Raw genomic sequence first — 17,732 nt, 5'->3', positions numbered from 1 at the left:
TCAAACCGTGCACACCACTACCATTTAGGAAGAAAAGCATTCAATTATACAAGTCCAAATGTTATTATGTCCAAAGCAAGAACAAAACAAAACACATTGCAAAATTGCCTTGATAGAAACAAAAATCTTTTTGGAGTTTTCAAAATATAAGAACATGGAAAAGCATATACAAAGGTGCATAGCATATATGAATCAACATCCCACCAAACATGATAGAATACCCTCCCCCAAGCTTGAATGAGACATTACACTCAAACATAAATCAAACAATCCAAGGGAGGGGAAAAACAAGGAGATCAATCCAATCAAACCAACATATGTCCAACAAGTCATCATTCACTAGAGAGAGAGCAAGGAAGGATATTACCGGATATTAGGTGGGTGTAAAAACCCGCAAATTACCCAGTTTTACCCTTTCAAGGCTAACAACCTCTAGTATTGAATTTGCCTTCCTTATGCTAGCAAAAATAGGAGTCAACCTTCCTTGATTCTTGATCCATATTGAAGCACCAAAGTATATCAAGTCATGTACCTAGCAAAAGGCACACAAACATTTCCATGAGATTAAATCTGTTCTAAAAAGAAAATAAAATGAAAGAAATAAAACACGGGTTACTTCCCGAGAAAGGCTTGCTTAAGGTCCAAGCATGACCGCTCTAGAAAATAATAATTCAACGCACGCAAGAGCTTGTCAAATGTACTACTACACATTTCATATGATAGAAGGTAGGCAAATGATGGAAGAAAAACGTGCAACAAGATCATTGCACGCAAGTGAGAAGGGAGGTGCCAAAAGAAAGAAGAAGAAGGATCAAAAGGAAAAACAAGAAAATAAGAAGAAGAAGAAGAAGAAGAAGAAGAAGAAGAAGAAGAAGAAGAAGAAGAAGAAGGGGGAATAAAAGAATGGAAAGAAAAAGAAAAAGGAAAATCCTCCTCACTAAAATATTTTTGGGTAGCACCATCACCCTTTTCCTCAACAGTAGACGAATGAGGGACATTAAGATCATCATAGACAAGGGAGTCCCCAATAGGCTTATCAACAAAGGAAGGGAGAAAAATAGGGCAATAGGGGATGTGGTCAAACCTTTGAGAAAAAGGGGTATGAGAAATAGGCAAAGGGTTCGCGACTCCCTCAACACAAGGTCTCACATTGCCAATGAGGGCATGAAAATCAATCATAGAGTCCTCAAATGAAGTCCTCTCACAATCGACATCTCCCTCAAGCTCAAATACTCCAAAGGAATCAACCTCATCCTTCTTTGCACCACAATAAACAACTTTTCATTCCACAAACTCAAAACCCAAGTCCTCAAAACCGTGCATGAATGGATGCAAATATAACTCAAAATCATCTCTCTCCCATGAAGCATCATCAATGAACTCACTTAGAAGGCTATGGGTTTTCATTTGACTCTCAATAAACACATTGGACATAACCTCAAACAAGTCCAAACACTCATGGATAGCAGAGTCACATTCATACACTTGAGGCTCATCATAATCAACCAAGGAAGAGGAGTTTAGATTCACAAAATCATCATAATCATCATCACTCTCAACTCCCTTTCCTTCACTCCTATGCTCAACAATAGGATCCTCACACACTCTTAGTTGTTCAAAATGATCTTCATCATCCTCAACACACACACTAAATTGGGAGTTTTCACAAATAAGCATCAAGGATGACAATTGGCCTTCTAACTCTTCTTTTCTTCTCTTTCCCTCCTCAAGACGCTCCTCATTCTTTTTCATTATCTCTAATTGACCTCTCATAGAATTAAGAATCATCTCCTTACTAGGCCTAAACTCATTATCAAGCTCAATGTGCCTAATTTGAGATTCAAATATATCAACAAGAGATTCAAAAGATGTAGAAGGTTGAGGCTCAATAAGAGGAGAAGAAATACAACCAAGATTGGAAGAATCAACATTATGATCATGAGCATATACATCACATTGGGGAGTGGGGGCAAAATCAAGAACATGAGATTCATCATTAAGGGAATGAAGCACATCACAAGAAGGCATAGTAAATAATGAAGAATATTGAAACACACCATTAGCATCAACTTGAGCATGTACTTCATCATTATGAACAAAAGGGGAAATAGAGTTGAAATCATGTGTTCTAGGTTCACTAATGGGATCACGTGACAAATCATGGGAAATCATGCTAATATTAGAAGAATCAACACATTTCATATCAATATTAGGATCATGATTACCCCTATTATAAACATCCCTAGCAAACCAAACATAGAAATCCCAAGCATCATCAATTGACAATGCTCTAAATTCACCATTATACATGCATTCAACTTCTTCCCTAGTTTGCTCATTCAAACCAAAATAACAAATCTCACAAGCCTCCCAAATATTACAACAATTACAATCAAGAAATCCCTCTAATCTATTAAAATATTCACAAAAAGGCTCATTGTCAAATTGAGGAAATGAGAGACATGCCATTTTTTTCCAATGCAAACAAAAAGAAATAAAAGAAAAGTATTCACAAAGACCTAGACTCAAGCAATCAAAAACACTCAAACATAGACACCGTTCCCCGACAACGGCGCCATTTTGACGTGGGGAAAACTAGGTCGTTGAACTAATCATCCCTACGGTCAAACAAATTTATAATCACTCAACTACCTAAATACAAGTATAGAGGTAAGTCAAGGGTCGAACCACTAGGAACGGTTATGTTCAAGTATTTCTAATTTACGCCTAAGCTAGGTCGAAGTCTAAGGTGAAAGGTAGTGCTATTCTACTTCCTAAACCAAGCAAACAAATGAAACACTAGGGAGTGGGGATCAACATGCATTCATGATAATCAAGCTAATTAGGGAGTCAAGCAATCCAAGCAATGCAAAGACAAATAGTAGGAGCAATTAGGAGCATTCAACTAATCATCTTCATACTTTCTAACATAGATTTCTCTAGTGTTAAACAATAGGAAGAAACATAATCACATATTCAACCAATTATGATCAAATCAATATCAAGTGGCCATGTCAATCAATTCAATCATGCAATCAATGCTAGCAATCATGGTTAGCTATTCCAATTAACTAAGCAACATGCAAACCTCTATGAATCAATTTAATCACAACACAAGAACTACTCAAATTCCCAAATCAACCTCAATCCATCAATCACACATGTTTACCCAAACCCTAGCAAGTAAACTACTCAAGAAACATGATCAAAACTACTATCAACTATAGAGAACAAGAATCAACAAAATATCAAGAACAATTACTCTAATCAAACATCAAATATCAAAATCAAACCAAACAAACATCAAATTAAACAAAGCAATTGAATGAGATAGAGTTTAGAAATGCTCATTGATAATTAAGAAGATCTCCAACACAATTGTCACACTTGCATCTTCAATCTCTCAATCACCATTGAAATTCTTCACTTTCTCTCTCTAAAACTACTCCTAAACTAGCCTAATCTAGAGAGAGAAGCTCTCAACCTAAGAGAGAGAAAACTATTCTAAAACTAAAGAATTACATGAATGAAGAATAAAGGAAACCAAAAACTATATAAACAAAAGGAGAAAAGAAGCTTAAAATCGTAAAAGACCCAGAAACCCGCGCCCGCGGAGAAATCGGCCGCGCCCGCGGAGGGGAACGGACACCCCGATAGCCGCGCCCGCGGGGCCAAGGCCCGCGCCCTCGGGGAGGGGGCTCCCGCGGGTGCTTACTGCCCAAATACGGCAGTTTTGGAGCAGCAGCAACCCCGCGCCCGCGGCAGTTTTCCTAGGCCAACTTCAGAAGGCTGTAACTTCCGATCTAAGAATCGTATGAAGGCGTGCGACCTATCATTGGAAAGCTCTTCAAGTCTAGTTTCCAACCCAACTTGAATCACATTAATCCGATCTGTAGAACTTGAGATATGACTAAAACAATGCACAAAAGGTCCTATTTGATACTTTGCAATCCTTCTTTTTCCTTTGTTTCAAACTCAAATTCAATTCCGAAAAGTGCATATTGATCCTAGTGGGTGCTATTTTCAATTCCCATGCATATAGCCCGCGACGTACCTACAAAACAAGACAAAGAAACGGAGAAGCAAGAGAAATAGCCAAGAAATGAATAAAATGATAAGAAAACCATTAAAATCATGCATTTCTCTAAACTAACACAAAAACACGCGAATCGAGCATTATTCTCTAAAAACACGACATAAACGACTACAAAAGAGCATAGAAATATAAAGAAAACATAGCCTAAAGGTGCCATAAATGGCACGGATCAAATTCCCCCAAGCTAAACTTTTGCTCGTCCTCGAGCAAAACAAAATCCAACCCAAGGGAAAAATGATGACATTATTCAAGCAAAAAAAGAAACAAGAGAACTAGAGAAGAAGGGAATATACACTAACTCACTTTCGTAGGAATCACGGTCAATTTTAGCAACTAAAGACAAGCCATTCAAACCCCTAGATCGCCCTAGAGGACGAGTGATGATCTCGTAAGGGTATCCTAAGAGTTTAACCCATAACTCTCATAATAAAACAAACAAGGCAAAGCATGAAAAAGAAAACAAAATACAAGAAAAGCAAACAAATGTTCATGAAAGGACTTTTGCAAATGTACAAGCACAAGTGAATGCAAATCTTTCTAAACAAGTAAGGGAGTGCACGCTATAAGATACCTAAGGTTGATTGAAACATAAATATGCTAAGCATACGAACTAGTTATCACACTCCACTTTCATCCCAAACGGTCTTACCGCGTTCCCCCTACTAATCTCATATCTCCCCTTAGTGAGCATCTCATAGATTCCGCGAAGGAACCGGAAAAAGATCAAATTTTTGGGCTACTCGACATCTTGATTTCGCATCCTTTTTCTTTAGGCAATGACCCATGATTCCCTCCCCCAAATAGTGACTCAACTTTCTAGGTCGAAAGGTCTTTCCCCAAGGTTGTAACGTAAGGCATAAAGGGTGAAGGTAGGCTAAAATTTTTAAAATTTGGCGGTTTTCCTAAAAAGTGAAGCAAAAGGGTGATCAATCCTTAACAACACGATCAAGAAATCACCAAACAAAAGCAACACCCCCAAGCTTATTGGAAGCTATACTCACAAGAAATATATACAAAAAGCGTAAACGCTTCTCCCCCAAGCTTAAATGAAGCATTGTCCTCAATGCTTAGAAGGAGAAAAGAATACATCAAAATATTTTTGAATTTTCAATTTTTCAATCAAGTTTTTTTTTTCTTTTTTTTTTACTTAAACTTGCAATGTCCTCGCCTTTTGCTAAATTCGGACGGCTTTTTTCTATAATGCAATTTATTAGTCCATACCTTTTATGATTAAGGACGGCTTTTACTCAAACACTTGCCATTATTCACAAAGAAGACTTAATCACAAACTAGCACTCATAAAAATCAAATTTCCAACTTATCCACCACAAACTCCATCATACATGATCAATTTGCTTCACAAAAAACCAAGAATAGTAAGAAAATGAAACAAAAGGCCAAAGAACTAAAGATGTGGCTTGAAAAGAAGGAAATAGGCTCAAATGGTTGCAAGAAGGCAAATGGAAACCCAAAAACAAATATGAAATAAACTAACCTAAAAATGAAAAATACCACCCCGAAAAAGGTGCCTTTGTCCTCCCTAGATAGCTCGGTCTCGGGTTTAAGAATCATACATCAAGCTTTATAGATTAGGCTTGCAAAGTCAAGGATCCATGCCGCTCATGCAAGAATATGATGAAAGCTTGAACAAATATAAATCTCACATGGTTGTAGCAAAAACTCACTAAGGTTGTCAAATCGAATAAAGGGAGCAACTACCAAACATGCCACAAACAAGTAGAATCCGGCTTCATGATCCCCCTAGTTCTAGACAACTACCTTAGCATGCTTTATCCTAGAATCAACCAAACGTAATCTCAAACCGTGCACACCACTACCATTTAGGAAGAAAAGCATTCAATTATACAAGTCCAAATGTTATTATGTCCAAAGCAAGAACAAAACAAAACACATTGCAAAATTGCCTTGATAGAAACAAAAATCTTTTTGGAGTTTTCAAAATATAAGAACATGGAAAAGCATATACAAAGGTGCATAGCATATATGAATCAACATCCCACCAAACATGATAGAATACCCTCCCCCAAGCTTGAATGAGACATTACACTCAAACATAAATCAAACAATCCAAGGGAGGGGAAAAACAAGGAGATCAATCCAATCAAACCAACATATGTCCAACAAGTCATCATTCACTAGAGAGAGAGCAAGGAAGGATATTACCGGATATTAGGTGGGTGTAAAAACCCGCAAATTACCCAGTTTTACCCTTTCAAGGCTAACAACCTCTAGTATTGAATTTGCCTTCCTTATGCTAGCAAAAATAGGAGTCAACCTTCCTTGATTCTTGATCCATATTGAAGCACCAAAGTATATCAAGTCATGTACCTAGCAAAAGGCACACAAACATTTCCATGAGATTAAATCTGTTCTAAAAAGAAAATAAAATGAAAGAAATAAAACACGGGTTACTTCCCGAGAAAGGCTTGCTTAAGGTCCAAGCATGACCGCTCTAGAAAATAATAATTCAACGCACGCAAGAGCTTGTCAAATGTACTACTACACATTTCATATGATAGAAGGTAGGCAAATGATGGAAGAAAAACGTGCAACAAGATCATTGCACGCAAGTGAGAAGGGAGGTGCCAAAAGAAAGAAGAAGAAGGATCAAAAGGAAAAACAAGAAAATAAGAAGAAGAAGAAGAAGAAGAAGAAGAAGAAGAAGAAGAAGAAGAAGAAGAAGAAGGGGGAATAAAAGAATGGAAAGAAAAAGAAAAAGGAAAATCCTCCTCACTAAAATATTTTTGGGTAGCACCATCACCCTTTTCCTCAACAGTAGACGAATGAGGGACATTAAGATCATCATAGACAAGGGAGTCCCCAATAGGCTTATCAACAAAGGAAGGGAGAAAAATAGGGCAATAGGGGATGTGGTCAAACCTTTGAGAAAAAGGGGTATGAGAAATAGGCAAAGGGTTCGCGACTCCCTCAACACAAGGTCTCACATTGCCAATGAGGGCATGAAAATCAATCATAGAGTCCTCAAATGAAGTCCTCTCACAATCGACATCTCCCTCAAGCTCAAATACTCCAAAGGAATCAACCTCATCCTTCTTTGCACCACAATAAACAACTTTTCATTCCACAAACTCAAAACCCAAGTCCTCAAAACCGTGCATGAATGGATGCAAATATAACTCAAAATCATCTCTCTCCCATGAAGCATCATCAATGAACTCACTTAGAAGGCTATGGGTTTTCATTTGACTCTCAATAAACACATTGGACATAACCTCAAACAAGTCCAAACACTCATGGATAGCAGAGTCACATTCATACACTTGAGGCTCATCATAATCAACCAAGGAAGAGGAGTTTAGATTCACAAAATCATCATAATCATCATCACTCTCAACTCCCTTTCCTTCACTCCTATGCTCAACAATAGGATCCTCACACACTCTTAGTTGTTCAAAATGATCTTCATCATCCTCAACACACACACTAAATTGGGAGTTTTCACAAATAAGCATCAAGGATGACAATTGGCCTTCTAACTCTTCTTTTCTTCTCTTTCCCTCCTCAAGATGCTCCTCATTCTTTTTCATTATCTCTAATTGACCTCTCATAGAATTAAGAATCATCTCCTTACTTGGCCTAAACTCATTATCAAGCTCAATGTGCCTAATTTGAGATTCAAATATATCAACAAGAGATTCAAAAGATGTAGAAGGTTGAGGCTCAATAAGAGGAGAAGAAATACAACCAAGATTGGAAGAATCAACATTATGATCATGAGCATATACATCACATTGGGGAGTGGGGGCAAAATCAAGAACATGAGATTCATCATTAAGGGAATGAAGCACATCACAAGAAGGCATAGTAAATAATGAAGAATATTGAAACACACCATTAGCATCAACTTGAGCATGTACTTCATCATTATGAACAAAAGGGGAAATAGAGTTGAAATCATGTGTTCTAGGTTCACTAATGGGATCACGTGACAAATCATGGGAAATCATGCTAATATTAGAAGAATCAACACATTTCATATCAATATTAGGATCATGATTACCCCTATTATAAACATCCCTAGCAAACCAAACATAGAAATCCCAAGCATCATCAATTGACAATGCTCTAAATTCACCATTATACATGCATTCAACTTCTTCCCTAGTTTGCTCATTCAAACCAAAATAACAAATCTCACAAGCCTCCCAAATATTACAACAATTACAATCAAGAAATCCCTCTAATCTATTAAAATATTCACAAAAAGGCTCATTGTCAAATTGAGGAAATGAGAGACATGCCATTTTTTTCCAATGCAAACAAAAAGAAATAAAAGAAAAGTATTCACAAAGACCTAGACTCAAGCAATCAAAAACACTCAAACATAGACACCGTTCCCCGGCAACGGCGCCATTTTGACGTGGGGAAAACTAGGTCGTTGAACTAATCATCCCTACGGTCAAACAAATTTATAATCACTCAACTACCTAAATACAAGTATAGAGGTAAGTCAAGGGTCGAACCACTAGGAACGGTTATGTTCAAGTATTTCTAATTTACGCCTAAGCTAGGTCGAAGTCTAAGGTGAAAGGTAGTGCTATTCTACTTCCTAAACCAAGCAAACAAATGAAACACTAGGGAGTGGGGATCAACATGCATTCATGATAATCAAGCTAATTAGGGAGTCAAGCAATCCAAGCAATGCAAAGACAAATAGTAGGAGCAATTAGGAGCATTCAACTAATCATCTTCATACTTTCTAACATAGATTTCTCTAGTGTTAAACAATAGGAAGAAACATAATCACATATTCAACCAATTATGATCAAATCAATATCAAGTGGCCATGTCAATCAATTCAATCATGCAATCAATGCTAGCAATCATGGTTAGCTATTCCAATTAACTAAGCAACATGCAAACCTCTATGAATCAATTTAATCACAACACAAGAACTACTCAAATTCCCAAATCAACCTCAATCCATCAATCACACATGTTTACCCAAACCCTAGCAAGTAAACTACTCAAGAAACATGATCAAAACTACTATCAACTATATAGAACAAGAATCAACAAAATATCAAGAACAATTACTCTAATCAAACATCAAATATCAAAATCAAACCAAACAAACATCAAATTAAACAAAGCAATTGAATGAGATAGAGTTTAGAAATGCTCATTGATAATTAAGAAGATCTCCAACACAATTGTCACACTTGCATCTTCAATCTCTCAATCACCATTGAAATTCTTCACTTTCTCTCTCTAAAACTACTCCTAAACTAGCCTAATCTAGAGAGAGAAGCTCTCAACCTAAGAGAGAGAAAACTATTCTAAAACTAAAGAATTACATGAATGAAGAATAAAGGAAACCAAAAACTATATAAACAAAAGGAGAAAAGAAGCTTAAAATCGTAAAAGACCCAGAAACCCGCGCCCGCGGAGAAATCGGCCGCGCCCGCGGAGGGGAACGGACACCCCGATAGCCGCGCCCGCGGGGCCAAGGCCCGCGCCCTCGGGGAGGGGGCTCCCGCGGGTGCTTACTGCCCAAATACGGCAGTTTTGGAGCAGCAGCAACCCCGCGCCCGCGGGTACTGTAGCCCGCGCCCGCGGCAGTTTTCCTAGGCCAACTTCAGAAGGCTGTAACTTCCGATCTAAGAATCGTATGAAGGCGTGCGACCTATCATTGGAAATCTCTTCAAGTCTAGTTTCCAACCCAACTTGAATCACCTTAATCCGATCTGTAGAACTTGAGATATGACTAAACCAATGCACAAAGGTCCTATTTGATACTTTGCAATCCTTCTTTTTCCTTTGTTTCAAACTCAAATTCAATTCCGAAAAGTGCATATTGATCTTAGTGGGTGCTATTTTCAATTCCCATGCATATAGCCCGCGACGTACCTACAAAACAAGACAAAGAAACGGAGAAGCAAGAGAAATAGCCAAGAAATGAATAAAATGATAAGAAAACCATTAAAAGCATGCATTTCTCTAAACTAACACAAAAACACGCGAATCGAGCATTATTCTCTAAAAACACGACATAAACGACTACAAAGGAGCATAGAAATATAAAGAAAACATAGCCTAAAGGTTCCATAAATGGCACGGATCAGGAATATTTGTAACGGGGTTAAAAATATTGCACATTGAAAATGAATTTAAAAAACTTTAGACATTGAAAAATAAAATAAGAAATATACAAACTTTGTTTCAAAAAAAAAAAAAAATTTACAGACCTATTGTTTCAAAAACAAATTATACGAATCTTTAAAAATATTCAGACAAAAATATAAAGGACAATTAGTTTAAAAGATAATTAAAGAAAATCATCAAATTTAAAAATGAAAAACTAATTTCGAAACAAATTTGAAAAAGAAAGTTTAAATAAATTGTAAACAAAGTTGAGAAAATTAACCTGTCAGTGCTTTTTTGAATGCAAGACCACCATTTTTCTTAAATTATATGGATATTGATAGCGATTTAATTTACTTGCAGTAAATTACAATAAAATTAGAGCATAGACAACAAAGAGGAGGGCCTAGTCCTCTCATAGTCATATGTTGTAATACTCCGTATTTTAATGTATTTTTTATAAAATATTTAAGTGTTTATAAAATGTATTTTCAAGGGCTCAAGTATTTTAATCAAATATTTTATGGGCTAAAGCATTTTAATTATAAAGCTTATAAAAGTAAATTATATTTTGGCCAAACGTTTATTAATTACTAGGTTAGAACCCGTGCGATGCACGGTTTATATAAAACCTATTTTTAATTTGTACATTTTAAAAATAAATATAAATAAGAATTGTTATTTATATAAATAAGAATTGCGTATATTTTGTAATTTTAAAATTTTTTATTTTCCTCAAAATTATGATATATATCTGTTCAACGTTGTCTAATTCATAGTTCTGTAGGAGGTCATTTATTAGTGTGCTATTTAAAATTGTTTCAATTTTGTACGATAAATTGATAGGTTTTAGTTGTAATGTCGTAGAAGCTTTCAATATTTAAATTTCAAAAATGTTAAATATGATAGCTCTACAAAAAAATTAAAAAAAATGACATCATCATTGCATTTAGGCGGAAATTTTTTTATTGAGGAAGCGACACGTGGGCAATGGTGACGTCAGCAACTTCTCTTTTAGTAATAGTTAATAGATAGATATGTGCTCATTTAAATAATCTTCCTACATACTCTTTTTGGACCTATCCATTTAATTTAACTAAGCCCAATTCTTATTTGAACCCTTGTGGGTCAAATATTCCATAACTCAGGCCCATTTATTTATTGAATCCAAACTTAAACCCTATTCTCTACCCTATAAATACCTCTCAAAACCCCAAAATTTTCCCACGTAAAGAGGCTCAAGAATCATATTGGGGTAAGTATTATTTTATTTCTTTTCCTTATTTTCTTTTCTGTTTTTTTTTCTCTTTTTCTTTTTTTTTTTCTCCTTTTCTATTTTCTTCCTTCCTTAATTTTTTTCTCCTGATAGTGTTCATGCGTGAACTCCATTCACGCAAACCAAGCTACGACCCCACCATCTTGCTACCATGTGTCCAATCGGCTACCGCCACCTGCCGTTAACCACCTTGCGCCGGCGACCAGTTCGGTCAGTCACCACATCCACCACCGTGAGCCCACTCTACTATCTCCTCCTTGTTTTAATTATTATTCCTATAGTTATATAGTTATATGTACTACTTTTGTGTTTTAATTAAAAAAAGGTTATTGGTTATTCACATAAAAAAAAACTCCCTTGAAAGAAAGGGTTCCCTCTATTCTCGAATAGCGACCTACTGGTTTTCTATCGGATTTTCTACCCACCGGGATTGATCTTCTCCTAGCGTTTTCCTTATGGCTGAGGAGATTGTTAACCAATGCACAAACCTATCTCTTGATGAATCAAGGGAAGCTATTGACTTAGGTGCTCTAAACCCTAACAATGACAATTCGAACCTTGCCCTAATGCTGATGGGGCGAATTTTGACTGAACGATCTTACAATTTCGAAGCCTTCAAACATACAATGACAAACATCTGGAATCCTTCCCAAGGTATGACAATTAGATCTCTAAGCCCTAATCTTTTTGTTATACAATTTTTCCACTGGAGGGATAAGGAGAAAGTCTTGGAAGGTCGGCTATGGTGTTTTGACAATATGTTTATTCTCTTAAAAGAAATTGAGGGAGATGAACAACCTGAAGAAGTGAAATTAACCCATTCCCCTTTTTGGGTTCGAATAAAGAATCTTCCTTTTAACTGTCGATCTGACGTTTATGTGCAAGCCTTAGTGTGTGACATGGGAGAAGTAATGGAGATTGAAAAGGACATCCTGGGAATTGGGAGGTATAGGAGGGTAAAGGTTATGCTGGATGCCTTATTGCCTTTGCGTCGTTTCTAGAAAATAAAAGATAAGAAAGGGAGAGAGTTGAGGGTTGAGTTTGCATATGAACGGCTGTCGTATTTTTGCTTTGCTTGTGGAGTCATGGGGCACTCTGAAAGAGATTTTCTAGTAGTTGATGAGGAAGATAAACAAAAGAAACTAGGATGGGGGACTGCACTTAAGGCCACTCCTCGCAAAGGAAGGGCGAAGGAGGTTGAAGAGGTTGAGAGTATTCTGAGAGGAAGAAAGTGCTCTTTGTTACTAAAGGAAGCAAGCATGATTCTGATTGTTCTGATGACAAAAGGTTTGAGGAAAACAACCAGCTGCTTCTTGATAATGGGGAGGACAACAACAAAGGCTCGGATGATCTTGAGCTAAACTACAACATGAGCTTGGGAGACGAAATGTTGGTGCAGCCCGGTCCTGTTTCTAAGCCTGAGGATGCTCAGACTCCTGAAGTCAGCCCTCAAACTGATTATCAAGCCCCTGTGTTTATGTTTAAAGCGGGGGAGAAGGTGAAAAAAGGGGGAGGGTCGTGGAAGAAACTTGCTAGAAAGCAAGATAATGTTAGCATGGAGGAGGCATATTCTGGCCCTGTTAAACGTTCCTTGGGGGATGATGCTGCCATGGAAGGTGTTGAAGGTTCTAAGCGTGCTAGAGTTTCTTTGAGCTCATCTAATGAATCGGCGGAGGTTGGTGCAACCCAACCCCGCCGAGAATGTTGGAACTGCCGAGGGATGGGCAATCCTCTGTCAGTTCGCCAACTCCGTAAATGGAGTAACCAATATGCCCCCGGCATTATCTTTTTGTCGGAAATAATGATTAAAAAGAATGAGATAGAAAACTTGAAGGACTGTTTTGGTTGTTCAAATGCGTTTGGTGTTGCTAGTAGAGGGAAAGCAGGTGGACTATGCCTCTATTGGCGTGAAGGAGTAGATTTTGACCTTGTTTCATACTCCCAAAATCATATATGTGGGAATGTGAAGTGAGATGGTTTGGTTGTTTGGCATTTCGTGGGGATTTATGGGTGACCGAAGGAGGAGGATAGACATAAAACATGGAGTTTGACCAAGCATCTATGTGAAGAGGTGGAGGTGTCAATTATTTTTTGCGGTGATTTCAATGAAATTCTTGGTTACGAGGAGAAGGAAGGAGGGGTTGATAGAATCCGAAGAGAGATGGAAAAATTCCGGGAGGCTATTGACGAGTGTATACTTCAGGACTTGGGGTTCAAAGGCCTATGGTACACTTGGGAGCGTGGAGACACAGTCGATACTAGAGTGCGGGAACAGCTTAATCGCTTCTTGGCTTCGAATTCATGGCTTGATCTTCACCTGAATGTTGTAGTTGAACACTTGTTGAGGTATAAATCTAACCATACTACAATTTTGTTGGGATATAAGACTCCGACGAAGAGCAAGAAAAAGGGGAAGTGTAGTTTCAAGTTCGAAACTAGCTGGCTATTCACTAGACGAAAATATCAATTGGCCACCGGTTCAAAACCCCCCTATGCCACCGGTTTTAAACCGGTGGTCATTTGGGGGGGGGTGGCAAAACTCCAAAGCAAGGCCACCGGTTCAAAACCGGTGGCAAAAAGGGGTATTGCCACCGGTTAACCGGTGGCAATTATCGTTTCGCGCATTTTTGTTTATGGGTATTAATTATTTTTGCCACCGGTTAACCGGTGGCAATAACAAGTATACATTTTTTTTGTCTTTTTCAAACGAAATATAATAGAACAATTCAGTCAAAAAAAATTACAAACACCAAAATAATCAAACCATATCAATCTATATAATCGAAATTTTATTTACAACATAAATCAATAAAATTGATCAATTACAACATATAAATCAAAAAAAAATACAATATAAATCAAAAAAAAAAATTACATCATCAAAATAAAAAAAAAACCCATACAAAATCAAAAACAATATTCCTACATCATGATTCTTCGATTTAAGATCTAAATCAATGTACCTGCATCAACCAAAACAAAAAATAAATCATAAGCTGTGACAAAAAAAAAAAAAAAAAAAAAAAAAAAAAAAACTCATAATCATGTACCCATAAATTCGAACCCAGAAAATTCGATTTAAAAAAACCCAGAAAATTTTCGATTTAAAAAAACCCAGAAAATTCGAACCCATAAAAAAAAATCGATTCAAAAAACCCAGAAAATTTTCACGAACCCAGAAAACAATATTCGATTTAATTGATTAAAATCCAAAAAGCTCAAAAAATTCGATTACAGTAACACCTAGAAATATTCACGAACCCAGAAAACAATTAGAAGGAAACCCAGAAAAAAAAATTAAACAAAAATAAAAACAAAATCCCAGAAATAAGTTAAAAAATCGAGGAAAAAAATACCAAGAAATTGATTCACGAACTCAAAAACAAAAACCCAGAATTAATTGATTAAAATCGATAAAAAACCAAATTAAAATCGATTAAGAAACTCAAACAATTCCAAAAACGACTAATTAAACCCGGAAAATCAATCAATTAAACCCAACAAAATCCGATTAATTAACCAAGAAAAATCGATTAATTGAACAGAAACCTCGTGCATGTCTTCGTGGTGCATGTATTCGTGGTTTATTGTGGCGGTGGTGGTCTTGGTGATGGCGGAAATGAAAGAGAAGGAGACGAAGAGATCGAAGGAGAATAGGGCGAAGGAGATGAGAAGAGGGCGAAGGAGATGAGAAGGAGAAGGAGGATCGAAGAAGGAGAAGGAGGATCGAAGAAGGAGATGAGATGAGAACAGGGGAGAGCAGGAGAGAGAGAAAGAGGAGAGAGGAGAGAGGAGAGAGAGCGGCTGATGAGAGGGGGGAGTGGTAGGGTTTGGGGCTTATAAGGGTTTTTTTTTAACTGATTATTGCCACGGGTTCAAACCGGTGGCCTTTACCATTTATGCCACCGGTTCGGTTTGAACCGGTGGCAATATAAATTAGCCTATCCCGCCCATTTTTTAAGCCACCGGTTTTCAAAAACCGGTGGCTATAGAGCGGTGCCTTTTTGTATTTTTCTACTAGTGATTTGATGAAAATTGCGAAGCTTTTGTGAAAAAGGTGTGGGAAGATGTTGATAGGCTCCCTATGTTCGAGAAGCTTGCTGCTATTGGATGTGGTCTTATTCATTGGAGTGGCAACAACCTTAATAATCTGGCAAAGCAGATTAGTGAGGTCGAGGACAAGTTGAAGCTCGCGCAAAGAAAACCAATTTCGAGCAGAAGCTGTGCCGAGTGTTTGGAACTTGAGAGGAAGCTTGATGATTTGAATGACAAGAACGAGGCTTATTGGTACATACGCTCTAGAGTTTCTGAAGTTCATGACGGGGACAAGAATACTCAATACTTCCACCACAAAGCTTCTCAAAGAAAGAAGAAGAATCGAATTGAGGGATTATATGATTCACAAGGAGGCTGGAAGGAGAACCAAAAAAAGTTGGAGAAAATTATTTCTAATTTTTACAGAAATCTTTTTTCTTCTGGTTTGCCCTCCGATTCTGATATGCAGGAAGTCCTTCGACTTGTTGAGTCATGCATTGCAACAGACATAAATTCAGAGCTCCTTAGACCTTTCACGAAAGATGAGATTTTCTTGGCTCTAAAGCAAATGCACCCTTGCAAAGCCCCGGGGCCGGATGGTATGCATGCTATCTTTAATCAACGTTTTGACATATTGTGGGTGATAATGTGTTCAATTTTGTTAGTAGTATTCTGCATGGTAATATGTCCCCGAGTTGTGTGAATAATACCAACATTGTGCTTATTCCGAAAGTCGACTCCCCGACCAATATGACTGAGTTTCGCCCTATTGCTTTGTGTAATGTAATCTACAAGCTTGTGTCGAAATCTATTGTTATGAGATTGAAGAGTGTGCTTCCTGATATTGTCTCGGAAAATCAGAGTGCTTTTGTGCCTGGTAGCTAGGTTGATAACAGACAATGCACTCATTGCTCTTGAAATTTTCCACACTATGAAGAAGAGAAATTGTAGCAGGAAAGGCCTCGTTGCTATGAAGCTTGACATGAGTAAGGCATACAACAGAGTTAAATGGGGTTTTCTTCGGAAACTCTTCTCACCATGGATTTTGATGGCAGATAGGTAAATTTAATCATGAGCTGTGTTGACACTGTTTCTTACTCCTTTGTGTTTAACGGAGGAGTTAAGGGTGAGGTTAAGCCTTCTAGAGGACTCCGGCAGGGGGACCCTCTCTCACCGTATCTTTTCATCCTTGTCTCTAATGCCTTTTCCAGGATGATTCAAAATAAAATAAGGGAAGGCTATCTTCATGGAGCCAGAGCTAGTAGGAATGGACCGGAAATTTCTCACCTTATTTTTGCAGATGATAGTCTCCTTTTCACAAGGGCTAACCGACAGGAATGCTCAATTATCGTTGATATTCTCAACCACTATGAAGCAGCTTCCAGGCAGAAAATTAATTATGGAAAATCGGAGGTCTATTTCAGTTCAGGAGTAAGCGAAGAAAGAAGAAACGAGCTTATGGAGGTCCTAAATATGCGGCAAGTTGATAGGCATGAGAAATACCTTGGCATCCCGACCAAAGCAGGGAGATCGAAAAAAGCAATATTTGGAGTTATTCTTGATAAAATTTGGAAAAAACTTCAAGGGTGGAAGGAGAAATTTCTTTCTTGGGCGGGAAAGGAGATTCTGCTCAAGTCTGTCATTCAAGCAATCCCCACGTACTTAATAGGAGTCTACAAATTTCCGGCTTCGGTTATCCAAAGCATTCACTCGACCATGGCTAGATTTTGGTGGGGCCAGAAAAATAACCAAAGGAAAGTACATTGGAAGAGTTGGGCGCAAATCTGTACACCTAAGTGTTTGGGTGGAATGGGGTTTAAGGACCTTGATGTGCTCAACACCTCTCTTCTTGGACGCCAAGCCTGGCGTTTGATCCGCTTTCCTGATTCACTTTTAGGGAAGGTTTTGATAGCTAAGTACTTTCCAAATTGCTCTTTCCTAGAGTCGAACTTGAGCCAAAACAATAGCTTCTCGTGGCCCAGCGTGTGGGGAGCTAAAGACCTGGTCAGTGAGGGCACTTTGTGGCGTGTTGGGAATGGCTCGCAAATCAGAATATGGCATGACCCTTGGGTGGCTAATGAGCAGGGGTGATTTATCTTGAGCAACGAATGTGATAGAATCAAGGTTGTGCAAGATCTGATTGATTTTGACAGGATGGAGTGGCGATATGATCTGATTGATGAGGTCTTCAATGAGAGG

General features: G+C 37.8%; 1 protein-coding gene across 1 annotated transcript; it reads left to right on the top strand.

Moving 5' to 3' along the window:
• Positions 1 to 11,953: 11,953 nt before the first annotated feature.
• LOC145581092 (uncharacterized) lies at positions 11,954 to 12,499 on the top strand. The gene has a single exon (XM_081638159.1). The coding sequence runs from the start codon at positions 11,954 to 11,956 to the stop codon at positions 12,497 to 12,499; it is 546 nt and encodes a 181-aa protein (XP_081494285.1).
• Positions 12,500 to 17,732: the final 5,233 nt, after the last annotated feature.

The sequence above is a fragment of the Chenopodium album genome, chromosome 15 (assembly GCF_948465745.1).
Source record: "Chenopodium album chromosome 15, dcCheAlbu1.1, whole genome shotgun sequence".
Lineage (NCBI taxonomy): Eukaryota > Viridiplantae > Streptophyta > Magnoliopsida > Caryophyllales > Amaranthaceae > Chenopodium > Chenopodium album.
The sequence above is the reverse complement of the archived record's forward strand: the minus strand, read 5'-3'. Positions and strand labels throughout refer to the sequence as shown.